Raw genomic sequence first — 17779 nt, forward strand, 5'->3', positions numbered from 1 at the left:
CAACAAACGCATTTTCATTAAGATATAGATCAAAAAGGTCATTATATGACAAACATTCAACAACGAGAAGCAACACCGTCTCATAAGTCATAATAAGAGATCATTTGAAATAATTTCACTCAATTTTCTAGTAAGGTATTGGACATTTGGACTTGCTTAATAACATTCATTGTCATACGAAATATGGCGTTGGTCCGTTGGTAAGAATTTATGAACATGTTTCGCCTCAAAGTCATGGGACATGTGTTGAAAAATCATTACCACATCTTTGTTATTTCCATAATTGGAATCCAACCTGTAAACAATATAATATTCCACTAAGACAATACAAGTCAACCACTAAGAATCTAACAACACACAAAAACTTAACAAAACAAATGTAATAAAATAATTAATCTTAGAAACTTTTGTACAACCTCTTCTTTCATCTAAAACCCCACAATAAAAAAAAAGTAAGCAATTTCTGAATTTCTAATCATCCCTCTCCTCTTTTTCTATATTTACAATAACATGACATGACCAAACCATCACCTAACTTAAAATTTAACCTATCAAACCACACGAATCAAAAGGTTTATCCTTTCCAAGGCAAGCAGACTTCTTAAACAAAATCCGCGTGCCTCTCAAAGGATGAATTTCATCGAACCGGTGGTTCGGTCAACCCAAGATTTGAAAGATTTAAGAACATGATTTGATAAGACCAAAGTTGAATAGATTTCTCCAAACCAAACTTCCAAGTGAAACCAACACTGCTTTGGTTTGTTGTTGTTCTTCTCCATCTCCCTTCTTATGATACATTGTTGGCATCTCCTTCACTCTCAAACACTCCAAACCGATTTTCTCCCTAACCGATTCAATCAATTTGAAGTCCGGTTCGTCTCCATTTGCATCAGTTACATAGAATATGTTTGTAGCCATGTCGCTACTCGTTGATATCTCTGTTCTTGTAACATTCAGACCGTTTTCTCTGAATGTCCGCGTTACTTCCGCTAGTAAACCTTGTTTGTCCGGATGCCTCAGCTCTAATCTCACTCCCTGAAGACAAACCAAACCAAAAAAATGTTTAGATTTCCGATTAAACAACAGAAAAATCAATCAATCTCAGTATAGTGTTATTATACCTCTAGTGCTCTTCTTTCAACTGCAGCCTCTAAGCATTGAATCACTCGTTGCCTCTCTGCTTCCGAACTTATCGGTGATCCATCCTTATGCCGGATATAGAATTCCTGAACAGTTTAACCAAACAAAGGAAAGATTCTATTAGCTCAAAATCACAAAAAAACATCAATTCATCAAACGAATTTACAAGATCATTTCAAGAAACATACCAAGTGAGCTTGGTCTTCAGCTGTGTTGATAGTAGCATGAAACACAGCATATTCCATATCGGTTAACGTACAAACCACATCGAATAGAAGCTTGGTCCGGTCCCGACAATGAACATTAACGACAGAGTAACCCCTCTCAGCCCAATTCTGAACCGTCACAACCACCATTGGAGATCTCTCATGTTTCTTAGATCTCCTCTCGTAGTCTCTATCTTCAAACATAAGCTGATGAAGTCTACGTTCGATATGCATCATCGAATCCACAGTAACACAAGTCTTTGCAGCAGAGTTAACATCGTTATCGCCATTCAAAACGTTCTTTAACCGTCCTTCGATCTTTGATATCCGGTGAGAATCGAGAATCGGAGCTCCTGAGATACAATCTTTGAGATAGATCACAGAAGCAACTCTACCGTTATGTGTCCATAGCTTAGCGTCAACCACATCACAGTTGAGATCAGAGAGAACCGCAAACATCTCAGATAGTAAACCGATTCGGTCTGTTCCGGTTAACTCCAAAGCTGTTAAACCGTTTACTTCAATGTTTTCTCCATAGTAAACCGTCTCGATCGACTGTGAAAATCAGAAAAGAAAAAGATTCTATATTTAGAAACTATGTTCTTGAATTGAAACAAATTCATGAATCTTAAAATTACCTGTTCAATGTATCTCAAGACGCTCTGGTCATTCAATTTGTTTCCGTTTAAGTCAGTGACATGAAAAACTGCAGTAATTAAGAAAACGAATTAGGAAACAAAGTTATATAAATGTAATTAGAAAGATAATTGAATTTAAATATATTATTACCATCCATGTTCCATGTTCCATCAGAAGAAATGTAAGCTTTTTTAATGGAGAGATTCAAATCTGTGAGAATTTGTACAGCTTCTAACAATATCCCATTTCTTCTTGAACTATCAACCTGTGAAAGATCCCAGGAAAAATATTAAATTTTTAAATCTTTTGGCTGAAGCTAATTAAAATTGAATATATTAAAAACTAACCTTGACGATTGTCGCTGAAGAACAAACACCATTGTCGATAACGACCCTGTAATAATAATGTAGGAAAATTTGCTTTAGATTTTTCTCTTTTCCGACAAAATAAAATTAAATATCTACAATAATGGGATTTATTTATCAATTAAATGTTAGAGAAGATAAGTCATAATAAGAAAAATTCAAGTTGATGAAAAATAAGGCCAAGCAAAGAAATTTGGAAAAATCTTCTTTGAGGAAGACAGAAAGTACAAACTTTTAAATATTTTATATATATATTTTGGAAAAACAAAAAGTAAATCAAACGATGACCAAAAAAGAAAAGAAAAAAATTTCAAATTTCAAAACTCAATTGTGAACATTTGAAAATGATTTTTTCCCGGACTGATAAAAATATATTTTCCGGGAGAATTTTCCCACCAGAAAAAAAAACGAGACAAAAAGAAACCTAAAATATAAGTTTTTCAATTTTAAAGCTCTGTTCTTAAAGAAAAATTTTGTAAAAAAAAAAACAGAGAAGAAGAAGAAAACAAACCTTGGAGTGTTCATCCTAATAACAAGCTTTTCATACTCATCCAAATAACCCTTCATCGCCATCTCTGATACAAACTAATACGCCGTCGTTTTCAACCTCTGTTTCTTCTTCTTCTTCTTCTAAAGAATTCCAGCAAAATTAACACATCTAAAATCTCTCTTCACCAGCGTTTCTGTCTAAATGAACGGTGCCGTTTTTATTGGTCTGAGAAACTGTTACTTTTTTTCTCTCTCTCTCTCTCTCTAGAATGATAGACAAAGCACGCTTTCACATAATCCTTCCATACACTGAGACTCCTTATATTTATATATATAATGGATAAAAATAAAATATTTAAATTAAGTTGGTAATATATCTCTCCAAATTATATAGAAAAGAAAAGTCACATGGATCACCACGTCTCACGCATGTTACTAATTGCTAAAAGTCTCCTTTAGTTGGACTTATAATGTTTCATCCTCTTTTTTTTTTTTTTTTATCTTTAAACCTTAAAAATGCTTCTATAACCATCATTCATTCCCTCTAAAGTTTTAAACCCAACAAAACACTAATCCATTTATCTTACTACTATTAATTCTTACCAAATGAGGATTTTTAGTTTTTAGTCAGTCAATCCAAATCTTTTTATTTATGGTACTTTTATATATTCCATTCATATACATATATACTTCTACTTTAACTTATTTGGTTCCAAAACACAGAATAATCGAAATCGAAACCAAATCCCAAAAAAAAAAGGTTAAATTAGCTATTAAATATTCCCGGAATTAGTTAGAAATCCCATCATAAGGGAAACCAATAAAAAACCAACCATCCCTCCACGTGTCAATGGATCCCTAACTCTGGTTGTTCAACTGTCCAGCTAGGACGCCACCTGTTCTAGTTCTTCCTTTACTTTGCGTGCATTCCACTCTACCATGATCCTCTCCCGACAATAATCGATCTAACGGCCAGGGTAGGCCACGTGTCATAATCTTAAAGGTCCCACGTCAAATGATACTCGCTTCATAGCTAAGATGAGAAATTTCTTTTCTAGTTCATCGATTCACACACCTCATTACATTGGCGCGTGATCTATACGCGCTTCTTCAAAGTCCGTACTTGTCTCGAAACAAAGTTCCGGTAATAACCTCGTATTTGGTTCGGTTTCTTTGCTTTATAAGGGTATTTAAGTCTTCTTAGCATTGAGAATCTCGGAATCGAGAGGCGTACTTTATAGTAGAAGAGAAAGATCTTTATGGGACCTACTTAAAAGCTGGCATGAGAGAGTGTCACTTTAAGCGTGTCGTGAGTGGCAAACTTGTCTTTTCGTCGAGAGAATTTAGGGGTTAATCACGTGGAGACATTTAATTGGTGCCGCAAGAAAAAAGTAAATTCGCGCGTGATACTCACGTTGATGAGATGATTTTTCTCGACCTACCCATTACTCTCAATTTACCGAACCTAGCCTATATACCAATTTTAAAATTGGTTATGAATCTTATGATAATAAAAACTCCTAAAAATGGAATATCATATATCAACTTTATTGGAATTTTTTGATCGTCCATAAGCGTGATTTTGTTTTAACTTTCCTGTAAAACAGATATATAAGAATCCAAATATCATAAGATTCTTATCTTATTATGTGGATTAGATGCTACTACTAGAAGAATTTTTGAGAAGAAACAAGTGTATTACATAAGGATCTAATGAGATCATTCGTATTAAATACGAATATGCCCCACGTATGGGCCACTTTCTTCCTGAACCATGTCACGTGCAGTTTACATGTCTTAACGATCTTGAATCATGCTCGGTCTTAGATCTTGCCACGTCGACGACACACTTCTCTCTGACTCTGTGAGTTTTTTAGTTTCATACATCCTTGGACGTGCGTTGCAGTAACCAAAAGCTGCAGAAGCATTTAACTATTCGTCAAGCTTAACGGACAAAGACGATTCTTCTCCCCTATTTATTAGCTATTAATGCGTAGTTTTTCATTAATGACAATTTGGTGAGTATTAAAATCTGATTTAAGTTTTATAACTCGACAGCCAATAGTAGTACTGTTGCAAATTAAAAATGTGACAAAAATCGAAATATGTAGGCGGAGAATCTTAGAACAACTACAAAGAGTTATGATCTTTTCCGTGCATCCAAAATAAAACATCGAAAATATTTTGGCTCTTTTAAAAATTATTTTGTCTCTTGTTCTGTCTTTCCACGTCGGATTTAGCGGGAAAATGTGAACGATTCTCCGCCGGAAACGGGAACGGACGGTAATAGGTAACCGGTGGGAGCCACGTCATATTAAGATCATGACGATGGATTAAGGCAACAGAATCAACCAAAAGAAAACGGGTCCACGAGGATTTGGTTGGGTCGGTCGGTGTCGTTAATTCTCCGATAAATTCTTATTTTTATGATAATCTTTTTTACGTGACTTTCTTTAAGAATAATTCGATTTGTTTTAAAGAAAATATGTGGAGCTTAAAGGGAAAAAAACACAGCCCACAAGAAAAAAAACAGCCTTTGTGTAACTCGTAGGAACAAGACGTTGAATGGACAGAAAAATCCCGAGGAGAATTAGCTGACGTAGCTAAGACAGCTCATACATTCTCGTTTCAAAAGCATTGAAAATTCCTTTTTATAGCAAGGATGTTAACTTTGATTCTAAATACAGTGCAACCTACCCTAACCTAATATCCATTGGGCAATTTCGTAATTGACAATGTAAACCAGAAAAAGAAGTGCTTTTGGCTGAGACAAAAGTTCGGTTGTTGCTTTTTTGACTGATTAGTGTTTTAGCGCCAAATTTGAATATGTTTTCCCTCTCTTTGATCAAAGAAGTCTAAAATGTTGCGTTTGGATGATACTTAGGGTTAAGTGCATGCGACATCAGTATATAGATATAGACATATAGTTGTGTTAGCTACATCTCATGTATTGGCAAATATCATATCAAGATTATGCGCATCAAATTGTAATATACTTGCATGATCTATTAGACTATTAGGATATCTCTGTTCGAGGAGAGTTTGTTTGTCAACTTGTAGCTCCAATAATATTGTTAACTACCAAGACAGCTTTTTCATGTCCATAAGCTATTCATATTGTATTGTTCAATCTCATCAATCAGCAATTGTTTTTTTTTGTTTGTAGATCATAAATGAGCTCAAATTCCAATTTCGGGAAGATATTCGCACGACCTCAGTATAAATTAGTATATGTATTATACATATTCTAAGATGTTATTAAATCATTGTTAGAGATAGTCGGGAAGATCAAATTATATTAAACTTCTACAAAGATCACACCATTACTCTCAAGGGGCATGTTGTTCCTCGGACGTGACAAAAACTTGAAATATTTCGTATTATTTTAGTGAGAGATATTTTATATGCTGAATAGTTTATTCATTTCGATAGAATGATAGTTGTAAATGGAGATTGATTAGGCATATAGCCGATTTATATTTTATAACTGAGATACGAATAAGGCAATGTCGACTCTTCCGTATTACAACTGTCGACAAATTTCCATAGTTTTAGGAGAACTTCGCGGATCTAAGGATCTTCCCTTAATTTATACTAAGATCTTAGCCGTCCAAAAGAATATTGAAACTACCACACTCTCAAAGTTTGACTATTATTGGATTTTGTCCGTTGATGACCATGTAAATGTGTCTCTAACATATTCAAACGCTTTTAGACTAATCCAAGTGAGTATTTGTTTAAGACTCAATTCGAAAAGATCAACAAAGCAAACAATGAAAGAAAAGTTGAGTAGTTCTTCTTGTAGTTGTTAATCGTAGCAGTCCAAAATGTTGAGGATTCCATGATTTCACCTACATATAGATTTTAATTATTTCATCAAAAATAAAAATAAAATGAAATGATCCTTTGTAATATTTTTAGTGATGGGTAAATTAATCATTTGTATCTTTAATTTATCTCATAAAAATTATGACATATAGTTAAATTGTTGGATTTATCATTCCTCAATATTATAAGTGAATTGTTAGGCCGAATATTATAATGAGTTTATTTATTCATATTGCATTACATTTTGTGTTTGGTGATCCCAGTGAGATGTTTGAGGAGTAATGAAGAGGCCATATTTATTATTATTTTATTTTTTTCCATATTTTTTTGTTCAATAAGAATAGTTTGACTTTTGTTTCATAAAATATGGTGTAGGTTTTGACTTTTGCTAAGAAAAAATATATTTGACTTTTTGCATATACAATATAAAGAAGCAAACTTTTTTTTTTTTTATCACAAGTACAGCATGATCTATGTTATGAGTTAGCTGTTGAGTAGTGACGAAGCAGAAGGCTAAAAGCACACACAAGTAATTAGGAGTGGTACACACCGCTAGTACTCTATCACGCCGCTTCAGAGCTCATGTTTTTTGTATTTTTAAACCATTTATTTTTCTCTATTGCTATTTTTAACTACAAAGATCGAAAACTACAAATTCGTACTAACCAGTCTATAACAAAAAATTGAATTGAAAATATGTGTACGATTCAATGGATGATCTTTTGCAATTGCACGACTCTTTTAGTTGCCGCTTCATAAGTAAAATTAGTTTCAGGTTAATAATCCCACGACTTTCTAGTTAATACTTCAAAATTTTTACCAAGTCCTGATTTTTTTTTTTTTTATAAATATTATTGAAGAGTGTTAATCTGTTCAAGAAATGCCGACATTTTTTAGATTGTGTGTTTAGACTTGTCAAAACCAGCTGCGAGATAAAATAAAATAAAATTGAGAGATAATAGAAAATATGAAAATTCTAAATAAATAGAAATAATTCATTAATTTTGATTACTTTAGGAGTTGACAATACACTTTTTTGTGCAGGCCGATAGTTTCTGTTAGTTTTTGTATACATGCTTGGACTTAGTGTGGATTGAAAGTCAATCTACTTTGTTTTCTCAAGAAACAGAGTTACTCTGCTTTACGCAAATTAATCTCCCAAAATAAAATAACAAACTATCGAAAAATCACATTCCAACAGTATAGATAATAAAACCCAACATAGAAAATAATTTTATTTTAATTCAATACTACGTCCTATATACACAAACAAAACCCACCAAAATAATATACACATCCAACCCCAAAAAAAAAAAGAAATGCCAAAGCCACGAAAAACCCCACAAACAACCCTAAACATAAGTAAAAACAAAATCATACATATCTTCGTCTCTCTGAATTTTGAATTAACCCTTCTTTATTCCGCAATTCGGTTCGGTTAAGTTAGGCATTAAACCGGTTTACCGGATATCAACACGGAGACGTCTAAGTTCAGTGAGGAAAGTAGGACTTGAAGTGAGAGTTCTATGAGCAAGACTTCTTATGTCTTCTCTCGAACAATCTCTTGAGATCCTCACCAGCTCCCACATTGCTCCTTCCTTCACCATCTCTTTCGCATTCCCTTCTGCAATACTCAAAATTGTGTGTTAGTAGTGTCAATCAGTTTGTACATATGTTTGTACATATAAACACATGCACTTACCATGTTGTGCTAAGTGACAAAGAGCTAATTCAATGTGTCTCCTTATGGCTGCAGTTTCGGTTTTGGCGTTTTGTACAATCCAGGAGAGTGCACCGTCTTCTATTAATAGTGATTTCCCTCTTTTAGTTCCTGCTAAGTGATGCATTTAGTCAATCATTCTTAGATAACGATATGTTAAATAAGTTTTTTTTTATACCTTGTGTTGATGCTCTTGACTCGCATTTCGCAAAGTTTGCGATCCCGCGAGCAACTTGTGCAAGAACATCAGGATGTCCACATCTGACCATTCCCAACAAAGCTGCAATACCTCCTTCTGATCTTAGTTTTGTCTGCAATTTATCTGAGTGACGCAGAAAGTCCAATGTATTTCAAGATTTAACCAATATATAGTCTATGAGTTCTTTTTCATTATAAAGTGAAAAAACGAAAAATACCGTTTCCACATAGATTTGCAATGGCTCCGGCAACCATCCTAAGGGTCTGAGGATCTTCAGCATTGGCTGCTGTTGATGACAATAAACCAATGCCTCCTTGATCCATGATCAGCTCCTGGTTGGTTTCTGAGAAACAAAAGTAAATATGACTTGGTTTCGTGACCAAAAAATAAATGATCAACTAAAGAATTTAGCCCATGAGAACCACAATTATGTACCATTCATTGCAAGATTTGCGATTGCACCAGCAGCAACTCTGTGAATAGTCTCATCTTCTGTATTTTTCAGAAGCATCAACAAGGAAGTAAGACCACCAGCTTCCACAATTTGCTGCTGATTTGCCTCTGGTATTACATTACAATAAACATTCATAGAAATAATGAGGCCACGAAATGGTTAATGGTAAGGCAATAAAAAAAAAGTCACAAGAATGAAGATTGCAGAAAGAAAACCTTCGGCAGCCAGATTTGCTACCACTTTGACAGCATGAATCCTCACATCAGCATCTTCAGCTTCAAGCAGAGACAATATCTTTTGCAACCCCACTTCAAGAGGCAAACGTATGTATAAGGTGTGATATTATATATTTTGCTGTAATGAACCGACAACAACCAACCGATAACGTCAGAAATTACCTTGTTCAAACAATCTAGCTACAGGAGGTTTCTCAGCATTTCCTGGATCTTGGATTTGAGGAAGTCTTAACTGAGACATTAAAGAATCTCTAGCACCAGAAGTTTTCTCTGAACCATGTTGCTCAAGGTTTCGTCGAGTCTGCCAAGAATATATAAAGAATGGGTAAAACAGGCCAGATATTTGAACTAAGAAAAAGAGAGAACAAGTTTTGATACATGAAAGATGACTGTGTGTTCTTTACCTCGTCAGCAGTAAGACTCAATTGCAGTAGTTGAGAATGCAATGTCGCTATTTCCCCTTCTAGTTTTTCCTTTTGTTGAGTCTCATTTTCCAACATCTTATGGAGTCTCATGATCTCAGAATTCCCTGATGCCTAAGTAATTACAGAGTTGAAAATGAATAATCCACAAACAAACCAAAACAAGAAGGATAAAAGCAAGGTTTTCGGGGTATACTTCGACTTTCTTGAACTCATTGAGTTGATGTTTAAGCCTATTCACTTCCTCTTCAGCCGCCATCTTTGATTGAGCTTCTTTCTGAAGCAACTTTTTCAGTTCAGAGACTTCCTCTAAGGCTGGGGCTATTGATCTCTGTATAAGAAATATATGTATAAGCCAAGTTTAGTGAGACTATAGCTGCAACGTGAAAAAAATATCATGCACAACGAGAGACGTTACGTTTCCATTTGATGTGATGTCTAGGCCATTTTTCTCTCCAAGGGCAAGTCTTTCAGCAGCAAGCTTTTTCTGATTCTTTGACCAATTCTCCTCAAGCTTCTTTATTGATTCCATGTAATCATTCTGATACCTTAGCTTTTCGTCCTACACAAAGATTTGATGAGTGAATCCATAGACCAAAAAGACGTTTCTATAGCAAAGGTCTCGTTCCATCACGTTACAAAATGAACTCACCTCTAGAGCATTGGCATATCTCTTTTCAGCCTCAGAAATTTGGTTATGCGCCTCTACGGTTATTCTTTCGATTTCATCAACGAATGCTTTCTGCTGTCTTTCATTTTCCTCAATTAGATTGTCTAGTTGTACTTCAAGTCTTCTAGACAAGCTTTTGTAATCAAACTCTTCCTTTATCTTCACCATATTTTCCACTTTCATTGCCTATAAATAACAAAAAAGTTAAACGTTGCAACCAGGAACACAAAAATTCAACAGGACTATACTATTATATACCAATTTTAACAAAATAAGTCCAAAGCTACGGGCCTCTTACCCTCTGCCCAAACATTATAGTGCTTGTTGTCTCTCCTCGATGTCGTGGTGATGGACCAATTGTAATAACTAAGGAGGTTCTTGCAGTGCCTGTTGAGATAATAGGCCACTTGTCAACATAGTAAACATTGGAATAATCCCAATAATATTATCATCTAATACTAAGATATACAAATGCCTACACTAAAGCAGATATTAACTTGCCTCCAAATGAATCTCTAAGTAATCTAGTTAGCTTTGAATCACGGAATGGAACATGAGAACTATTCTCAGCAAGTGCATTGATGCATTTCCCCAGTGCACTCAGAGAGAGATTGATAGATTTGGCTTCCTCTAGTGTATGTCCCTCACTTCCTAGTAAAATATATAAACAAACAAAAGTTCAGATTCAAGAAAAAGATAAATCTCAACACAAAGTTATTCACTACAACTTGAATAACCATCAACTTTGAAGTTCAAGTTGATGGTTATTATCAAAGTGTAGATGAGGAACCTGATTTATTGATACGTTCTGACCCAGCGAGATCCACCACAACTAACTTTCCTTTCCGGACAACAGGAGGCTTGAGAGACTTAGTCATATGGGAGTTTCCATTACTTTCACTTGACAAACCATCTCTTGTTTTCATAGAGCGCCTAACATTTACCTGCAGTTTAGTTGACTATGAATACACAAGTTTTTTTACTAACAACTCTTCAAGCAAAGTCATGATCAATAGTATTCACCATTAAAATAGCATGACTACGGGATGACTCGGTGTTCAATTTGGTATTAGCAGCAAACCGGTGAGCTTCTCCGAGTTGCAGTAGTTCCAAGAAGCTTTGTTGATCCCTAATTTCAACCAAAGTGGCACCTGGAAGAGACACATCTCCATTTTTCGGGTCCTCAACTATAGCAATGTTATCATTAGACGGATCAAGAAGGTCTTGTACAGTCTCCATATAAAGCTGCAAATAGGAGACAGATATAGAATCCGTCTCCAACGAAACTTCAGCTAAAATATCTTCCATAGCACGGACCATAATTCCACGATCAGCGACATCTTCTTCCCCCAGTTGCCCAAGTGTATATGTCTTACCAGTACCAGTCTGACCATAGGCCATAATTGTTCCATTATAACCATCCAAAACACCCTATACCAAAAAAGAAAGACTCAAATTCATAGAATGTTTTCAACAACAATAAAAAAAACTGGATACTGATGAAGGTCTAGTACAACTTCTATATACCTCCACAACAGGTTTAGCCACAACTTCGTAAACTCGCTTCTGAGAAGCATACTCGGTAAGCACTTCATCAAACTCAAATGTATCAGTGTCCCAATTATTTTTCCGGAGTTTCAACCTCTTAAGCTAAAGAATCAAACAAGAAAGTCACAAAATTGAGCTCTCTCCACATTTCAAAAACCAGACTTTAGTATATAAATAACACTGTACCTCTGGTTGTAACTCAACACAATCAGCAAAATCTGCATCAGCAATCAATTCTTCACCATTACGTGGCCTTAATCTAACAGCTACTCGAACTCTTCCAGGAACTTCAAAAAAACAAAATCACAATCAACAACAATAAGAAAACCAATTTATAATCTCAAACACATCAATCATAAAGTTTCTATCTTTGGGGAGAAAAAAACTAAACAGTGAAAATTTATAGGTAAAAAAAAAGATGAACAGAGGATTTTTGTTTTTACCACCGGCGTCGCCACCGCCTCCAGACTTAGAGCTACCACCACCAAGTGCGGCGGGGCTGCTTTTTCTAAGGACTGACTTGGATTTGACAGAAGCTTTCTGGCCACCGGAGGAAGTAGAAGCAGAGGACTGAGTTCTGAGTGAGCTTCTTTGAGTTCCATTTCTGTAACTGACACCTCCGGTTCCTGAAGTCGTTGACATTTCTCGACTTCAAAAAACGCATAAATCCAAAAACGACCAAACAAATTCTCTGGGAGAGTATCAAAAAACAAAGAAGCTTCTTTTGTGTTTCCACAATTTTATGAGTTCCCGAGAAAATTCCTTTAATTTTTTTCTTTCACGGAGTTTAATTTCTCGGGAAGATTGCAAAAATTTAGAGAGAAGAGAGAGAGAAAGAGTTGAGTGAAGTGGAGGGAATCGTGTAAGAAGGCGTGACACAGTTAAAACTTACATCAACTTGTGTCCTAACTATTTTACCGGTTTGACATAAATGCCCTTTACTGGTCCCGTTATTTACCCCGTTTGGACCATCTACCGTACGCTTGTTGTTGTTCCGCGTGAATCATTTCATTATTAATATGCTATTCGAGCAACCCTGTCACGAGAGATGTGACCATTTTAATTGCTTACTATTTGTAGCAATCTCATTTTTCCAAAACTCGTGTATGTGTTTAGTCATAAGATCGTTAGATAACTACAAATTTGTTTGAATTCACAAAATTTTAGTCCTTATCACATATGTTGTGAAACTGTAAAACACATTTTGTCGAGATGGACTGGTTTGAACTTTGAATGAGTTTTTATATATTAAATTTGAATTCGTTTCTTTAAAGCATAATTATAGGAAGATCAATTAAAAGAACAAAAGGTTTTGGACTGAGAAAAGGCAATAACAACAATAAAGGGATTCAAGGGCCCATAGAAAAAGTATATTTGTCAAATCGTCCCAATGAAAAGAGTTTTCCTTTCAAATATTTTGGCCGAACCAAAAAAAAAGGTGATAGAATATAAATTAAAATATAATAGGAGAAAATAGGAAATCAATTCATTAACAACAATATGTACAAAAAGGTGCTTTGAGATGAATTGAATCTAGTATATGAAAATTTTAACTCAATATAGTTTAGTTTTAAAATGGAAATTTCTGGATCGACATTAAAATAATTGTTCGATCAAAATTATGATTCGATTTTTTTCATAAAATTTGTAGTTCGCTTACACCTGGTTCAAACATCATGATCCTTCCAAACCAAAAAACACCATCATAATAAGAAAAGAATGAATAACAAAATTTGAACATATTCAAATAGTGAATTCTTAACCCAATTGACACATCTCTGATATTTCATAATCAAATGTAAAACGAAACCTTTTTTTTTGCCATTCTGGTGCTTTATAGTGTGTATATACTGCAGCATTGATGTATAAAGAGGGAAACTTATTCAAAGCACTCAGACTATTCAGTATTCATGTAGGGGCCTTCTTCAATGAGAGACTTTACTAAAGTGAGTTATATTCAAGGAACAAAGAGTTATTTTCTATAAAATATAAAAGGGCACTTTGTTATTTCTCTTTCTAATTTCAGCATTATTTGTTTATTATATTGATCATAGGATTTGGGGAGATATTCTAGACATGTAAAATGTCCAAAATCGAAAATTTATGTTTAAAATCGAAAATTGAATTCATATAAAATTGTTTTTTTTTAGGGGTAAAACTATGAATTACAAAAGGTTATACGACTGATGCAACGTCAGATCATTCGATATTGCATCATGGCCTGAAAGTGGTTTTTTCCAAAGGTTGCAATGTCGCAGTAAGTACTTCATTGTTCCACTATTTTTTCATGTATAAGAAAGAAAAATAATAAAGCCTAAAGCAAAGAAGTACAAAACATGTTTCACAGTTGAAAACTAAAAGTCTACATGTTCATTTGTTAAGTTTTATAAAGAAAACTGTAGTGCACTGCTTTTCTCTCTTTGCTTTTTGTAAATTGGTTGATAAGATCCGAAAAATGGACCCAATATTGTAATGTAACCATCAAGAAGTGAAAGTGAAAGTGAAAGCAACAGTTTACCCACACCAAGGACATATGTTCTATCATTTCATAGTCTACCTCAACTCGTCGGTTGCAGTCTTAAGTTTTGATATCAATTTTTGTTTGTTACAGTTTTTCATAGTTTAGACAATTTAGAAACCGTATTGAAAATCAAATCCAGTTTCATCTAGTGAAATTTCAGATCAAAATCAGTTGTATGCGAAGACAGTATATAAAAAATTTGGATGGATACTTCTTTTATAAAAATAGATCAGATGCAACTAGTGCACTTGATTGTGGATATTGACATTGTTCAATACACACCATTCAAAGATCTGCATTGGCATTGACTATTCCATCTTTTTGCTAAAAACTTTTGATGGGTTACACTTTAAACATAACCCCAACGAGATGAAGATCATACAAGCACAGGGAAATAATCTTATGAGCATCATTGCTAGGGAATATGTATACACAAACGACAGAATGTATTCAATCTACAGTCATCGACTACAACACCGAATATCCCAACTAGTTCAAACAAATCGATCATGGCCAAAACCGAGCCTCAAGTCTTTAAAGTTTCTTAAGCTATCAAAGCATACTGCCACTACCAGGCAAAAATCACTGATTTCGTTCAATCACTGGGCACTATCACCTAAACATCTCTTAATCTGCCATGGTTCGATATAGGTAAACTACTTTGACTACTTCATTGGATCCACCATAAGCTATATAAAAACTCCACTTACTCTAAGTCCCACAACTCTTAAGTGAATCAAACTTTGTCCAGGTAAGAAGAACACTACTTTCTCCAGCTAAGACAGAGAAAGCAAAATCAATGACTCATTCAATCAAGGACACTTAACACCTAAACTAAAGACACATCTAAATCTTCCATGACTCGATAAAGATACCCTGAACAACATCTTCAGCTTCAGAAATTTCAAGCTACATACTTTATCCACCATAAGCTATAATGCTATATACAAACCCCAACTTGTTCGTCCACTATAAACAAACCAGGGGAATCCACCATAAGCTCTATACGACATCTTTAGTTTCAGAACTATCAAGCTACACACTTTTATCCACCATAAGCTATTTACGACCCCCAACTAGTTCATAAGCCTCATAACCAAGAGAATCCTATATCTGCAAACAATTCAACTTCTCCAAGTAAGAAGAAGTAAGCTGGTACCAATAAGAACACAATTTCATAATATAACCAACACTTTATTACAGAACAACAAATCCAATGTTGCAAAACATGAAACCACATAATAGCAGAATCTAAGGCCTTTCCTAAGAAACCCTAAAAGCAAATAAAACCATAATAAGAGCAGAAAACAGAGAGCCAAACCACCAACATCACGAGACTTGAAAATAAAAAAACAAAAGAGAACACAACAGTTTCTTCACCAATTCATATCCTATCAACCTTATCAGCCTTCACCACAGGATTAGCTTTAGCAATAGCTTCTCTCGCAACTCCTTTGAAATCGAATTGGCACTCGTGACTCTCTGGATATCTATGAGTTCCACAGAAAGTGCTTCCACACCTACACTTGAAACCCGTCACGCCAACTTTCTTGTTACAGCTCAAGCATCTCGTAGCCGTCGATTTCGGTGGATCCAACGGAGCAGCAGCCGAATCACCCCCTCTCGTTGATGAGGAAGACGATCCAGATCCGAGGACGCCTTGAGTGATTTCTTGGCTCTGTTGTGGTTGAGTTTTGGGTTTATTAGGGTTTAGAGATTTCTCGACGGCGGCTTTAGCGGAAGCGGTTTGTTCCTCCGTGGCTCGGATGTCTCTGTAGCATTTAGAGCAGAGGTTCATGTTCGATGGAGATCCGAAGAAGCCACATCCTTTGACGCAGAGCTTTGGCTCTGAAGGAGAGAAGCTTGTGCTGTCGTTTTGCTCAGAACCCATAATGGAAAGATCTCCCAATTCCAAAGTCGAAATCTTACTGCAAAAGAAAAGACAACACAAATCGTGAATAACAGATGAAGAATGAATTTGTGACTTTAGGTTTAGGGTTTTTATTTATGATTCCGTCGAGAAAATAAAGGGAAATTGACAATATCGAAAGATTTAGAAAACGGAGATTCTTGGCTTGTTTCTCAAGCGAGAAAGACTAAAATTATTTCTCATTTATGACTAAAATACCCTTGGAACTCTTTATAAAGTCGAAGAGTAAATGCGTCATTTGTCAACACTTAAGACCAGGTCAGCGTCTATCTCACAAAGACCACTTTACCCTTCCGGCGCAAAAAAGGACAAAAAAGAGATAGATAAGAGTTGTTTAATCTTCGCCGTCAAAAACTTAAATCGAATGGTTCAAGAATAGATGAAGGATTCAAACGAAGAACACAAATCTGCATATCGGCACAGAACAAAACCAATAAGATATTTACCTAATTCCCACCCAAAACTCTGCTTTAGTATGTCGGCGACAATTCTCTCGTAAAGAAAATCTCTGACGGTATGTATCACTGAAAATTTCCGATAGAAACTTCGTGATTTGATCGGAGATGGAGACCGTAACCGAAACCTCTTAGCTTTCGCCAGAGAGAAATTAGGACAGAACAGAAACCAGACTCTTTTAGTTCTTTTGCATTTGTCTTTGTGGTCAAATGGTTTATTCATATGCGGTAAGGCGCACGGAAGATTTAATACATCCCTGATAATATTCGTTCGATGAAACAATCGGAGAGTGATGACGCCATTGTTTACTAATCCAACGGTGGTGATTGGAAGTTTTTTGATGAGATAAAGTGGATATAAAATGGGTGGGGTTATCAACTTTTTATGGTGTTTGTGGATTACGATAAAGTTGGTTCGAGTTCGTGAAGATAATCGGTTTTATATGAACCGGGTTTGGTTTGTGGGGACATGCTTAGCTGGTTGGACGGTGACGTAACAGTAGGATAAAGAAAAAAGGTGGCGCGTTTGTCCCGACGCGATTAGTCCATCGCTCTTTTGATTTGATCGGAATGTGATGATATGTTGTTCCAAATGTACTCTTTCTTCCTTGGGCCTTTTCAATTATCTCTTTCTTTTCTTCGCTAAAACGACCGGATTTTAAAAGTGGTCAGGTCTTTTCTCACTGAGTTTACTTGCAAATATCAACATGACTAAATCGTTTTAATTTACGTAAAGTGTTTTGGACACCACTATATCTAATCTTGAGCTATAATTTGTTTATGCTTGTCCTTAAAATCGAGACTAATTCAATTTCCATTTATCTGGTTTGGAAACGACTAATCGAAATCCAAAATCATCGAACGCTATCATTCAAGACGTTATATTAGCAAGCGACTCTCACTCGCGACTGCATCCTTTTTTTTGGATCCAATACTGACCATAAGGTCCACAACCAA

The 17779-nt window shown here is 35.3% G+C and overlaps 3 protein-coding genes across 7 annotated transcripts; all 3 read right to left on the reverse strand.

The window, feature by feature from the left end:
* Positions 1-244: 244 nt before the first annotated feature.
* On the reverse strand, positions 245-3217 carry ACR8 (ACT domain repeat 8). Of its 2 annotated transcripts, NM_101114.4 has the most exons (7): positions 2862-3217; positions 2333-2378; positions 2136-2250; positions 1985-2052; positions 1329-1901; positions 1122-1226; positions 245-1035 (listed from the first exon to the last, which is right to left on the reverse strand). In NM_101114.4, exons 1-7 carry the CDS (start codon positions 2921-2923, stop codon positions 679-681), a joined length of 1326 nt encoding a protein of 441 aa, NP_172704.1. In that variant the 5' UTR covers positions 2924-3217; the 3' UTR covers positions 245-678. The 2 variants fall into 2 exon arrangements, with proteins under 2 accessions (NP_172704.1, NP_001321345.1); NM_001332035.1 differs by lacking the exon at positions 2862-3217 and having other exon boundaries at positions 263-1035; positions 2333-2477.
* A 4505-nt stretch (positions 3218-7722) lies between these two features.
* Positions 7723-12801, reverse strand: ARK3 (armadillo repeat kinesin 3). Of its 2 annotated transcripts, none has more exons than NM_101115.3 (18): positions 12360-12801; positions 12103-12203; positions 11896-12018; positions 11392-11799; positions 11159-11312; positions 10870-11019; positions 10667-10755; positions 10351-10554; positions 10117-10260; positions 9895-10029; positions 9681-9812; positions 9439-9577; positions 9256-9348; positions 9022-9147; positions 8804-8929; positions 8566-8709; positions 8370-8498; positions 7723-8291 (listed from the first exon to the last, which is right to left on the reverse strand). In NM_101115.3, the coding sequence occupies exons 1-18, from the start codon at positions 12556-12558 to the stop codon at positions 8128-8130; spliced, it is 2760 nt and encodes a 919-aa protein (NP_563908.1). In that variant the 5' UTR covers positions 12559-12801; the 3' UTR covers positions 7723-8127. The 2 variants fall into 2 exon arrangements, with proteins under 2 accessions (NP_563908.1, NP_001184972.1); NM_001198043.1 differs by having other exon boundaries at positions 7879-8291; positions 8370-8501; positions 12360-12770.
* Positions 12802-15426: 2625 nt separating this feature from the next.
* Positions 15427-17235, reverse strand: AT1G12440 (A20/AN1-like zinc finger family protein). 3 transcript variants are annotated; one of them, NM_101116.6, is made up of 2 exons: positions 16814-17207; positions 15427-16365 (listed from the first exon to the last, which is right to left on the reverse strand). In NM_101116.6, exon 2 carries the CDS (start codon positions 16326-16328, stop codon positions 15822-15824), a length of 507 nt encoding a protein of 168 aa, NP_172706.1. In that variant the 5' UTR covers positions 16329-16365; positions 16814-17207; the 3' UTR covers positions 15427-15821. The 3 variants fall into 3 exon arrangements, with proteins under 3 accessions (NP_172706.1, NP_849652.1, NP_001321241.1); NM_001332036.1 differs by having other exon boundaries at positions 15591-16657; positions 16814-17235; NM_179321.3 differs by having other exon boundaries at positions 15427-16969.
* Between the last annotated feature and the right edge of the window lie 544 nt (positions 17236-17779).

Source organism: Arabidopsis thaliana, assembly GCF_000001735.4.
Source record: "Arabidopsis thaliana chromosome 1 sequence".
NCBI lineage: Eukaryota > Viridiplantae > Streptophyta > Magnoliopsida > Brassicales > Brassicaceae > Arabidopsis > Arabidopsis thaliana.

Coding starts and splice junctions, on each gene's coding strand:
- AT1G12440 (NM_101116.6), bottom strand. CDS start 16,328: ATGGGTTCTGAGCAAAACGACAGCACAAGCTTCTCTCCTTCAGAGCCA.
- ACR8 (NM_101114.4), bottom strand. CDS start 2,923: ATGGCGATGAAGGGTTATTTGGATGAGTATGAAAAGCTTGTTATTAGG. Junction 2,053..2,135: donor TGGAACATGGAACATGGATG/GTAATAATATAT, acceptor TAATTACTGCAG/TTTTTCATGTCACTGACTTA. Junction 1,036..1,121: donor TTGAAAGAAGAGCACTAGAG/GTATAATAACAC, acceptor GTTTGTCTTCAG/GGAGTGAGATTAGAGCTGAG.
- ARK3 (NM_001198043.1), bottom strand. CDS start 12,558: ATGTCAACGACTTCAGGAACCGGAGGTGTCAGTTACAGAAATGGAACT. Junction 10,261..10,350: donor GATATGCCAATGCTCTAGAG/GTGAGTTCATTT, acceptor ATCTTTGTGTAG/GACGAAAAGCTAAGGTATCA. Junction 10,030..10,116: donor ACATCACATCAAATGGAAAC/GTAACGTCTCTC, acceptor TTTCTTATACAG/AGATCAATAGCCCCAGCCTT.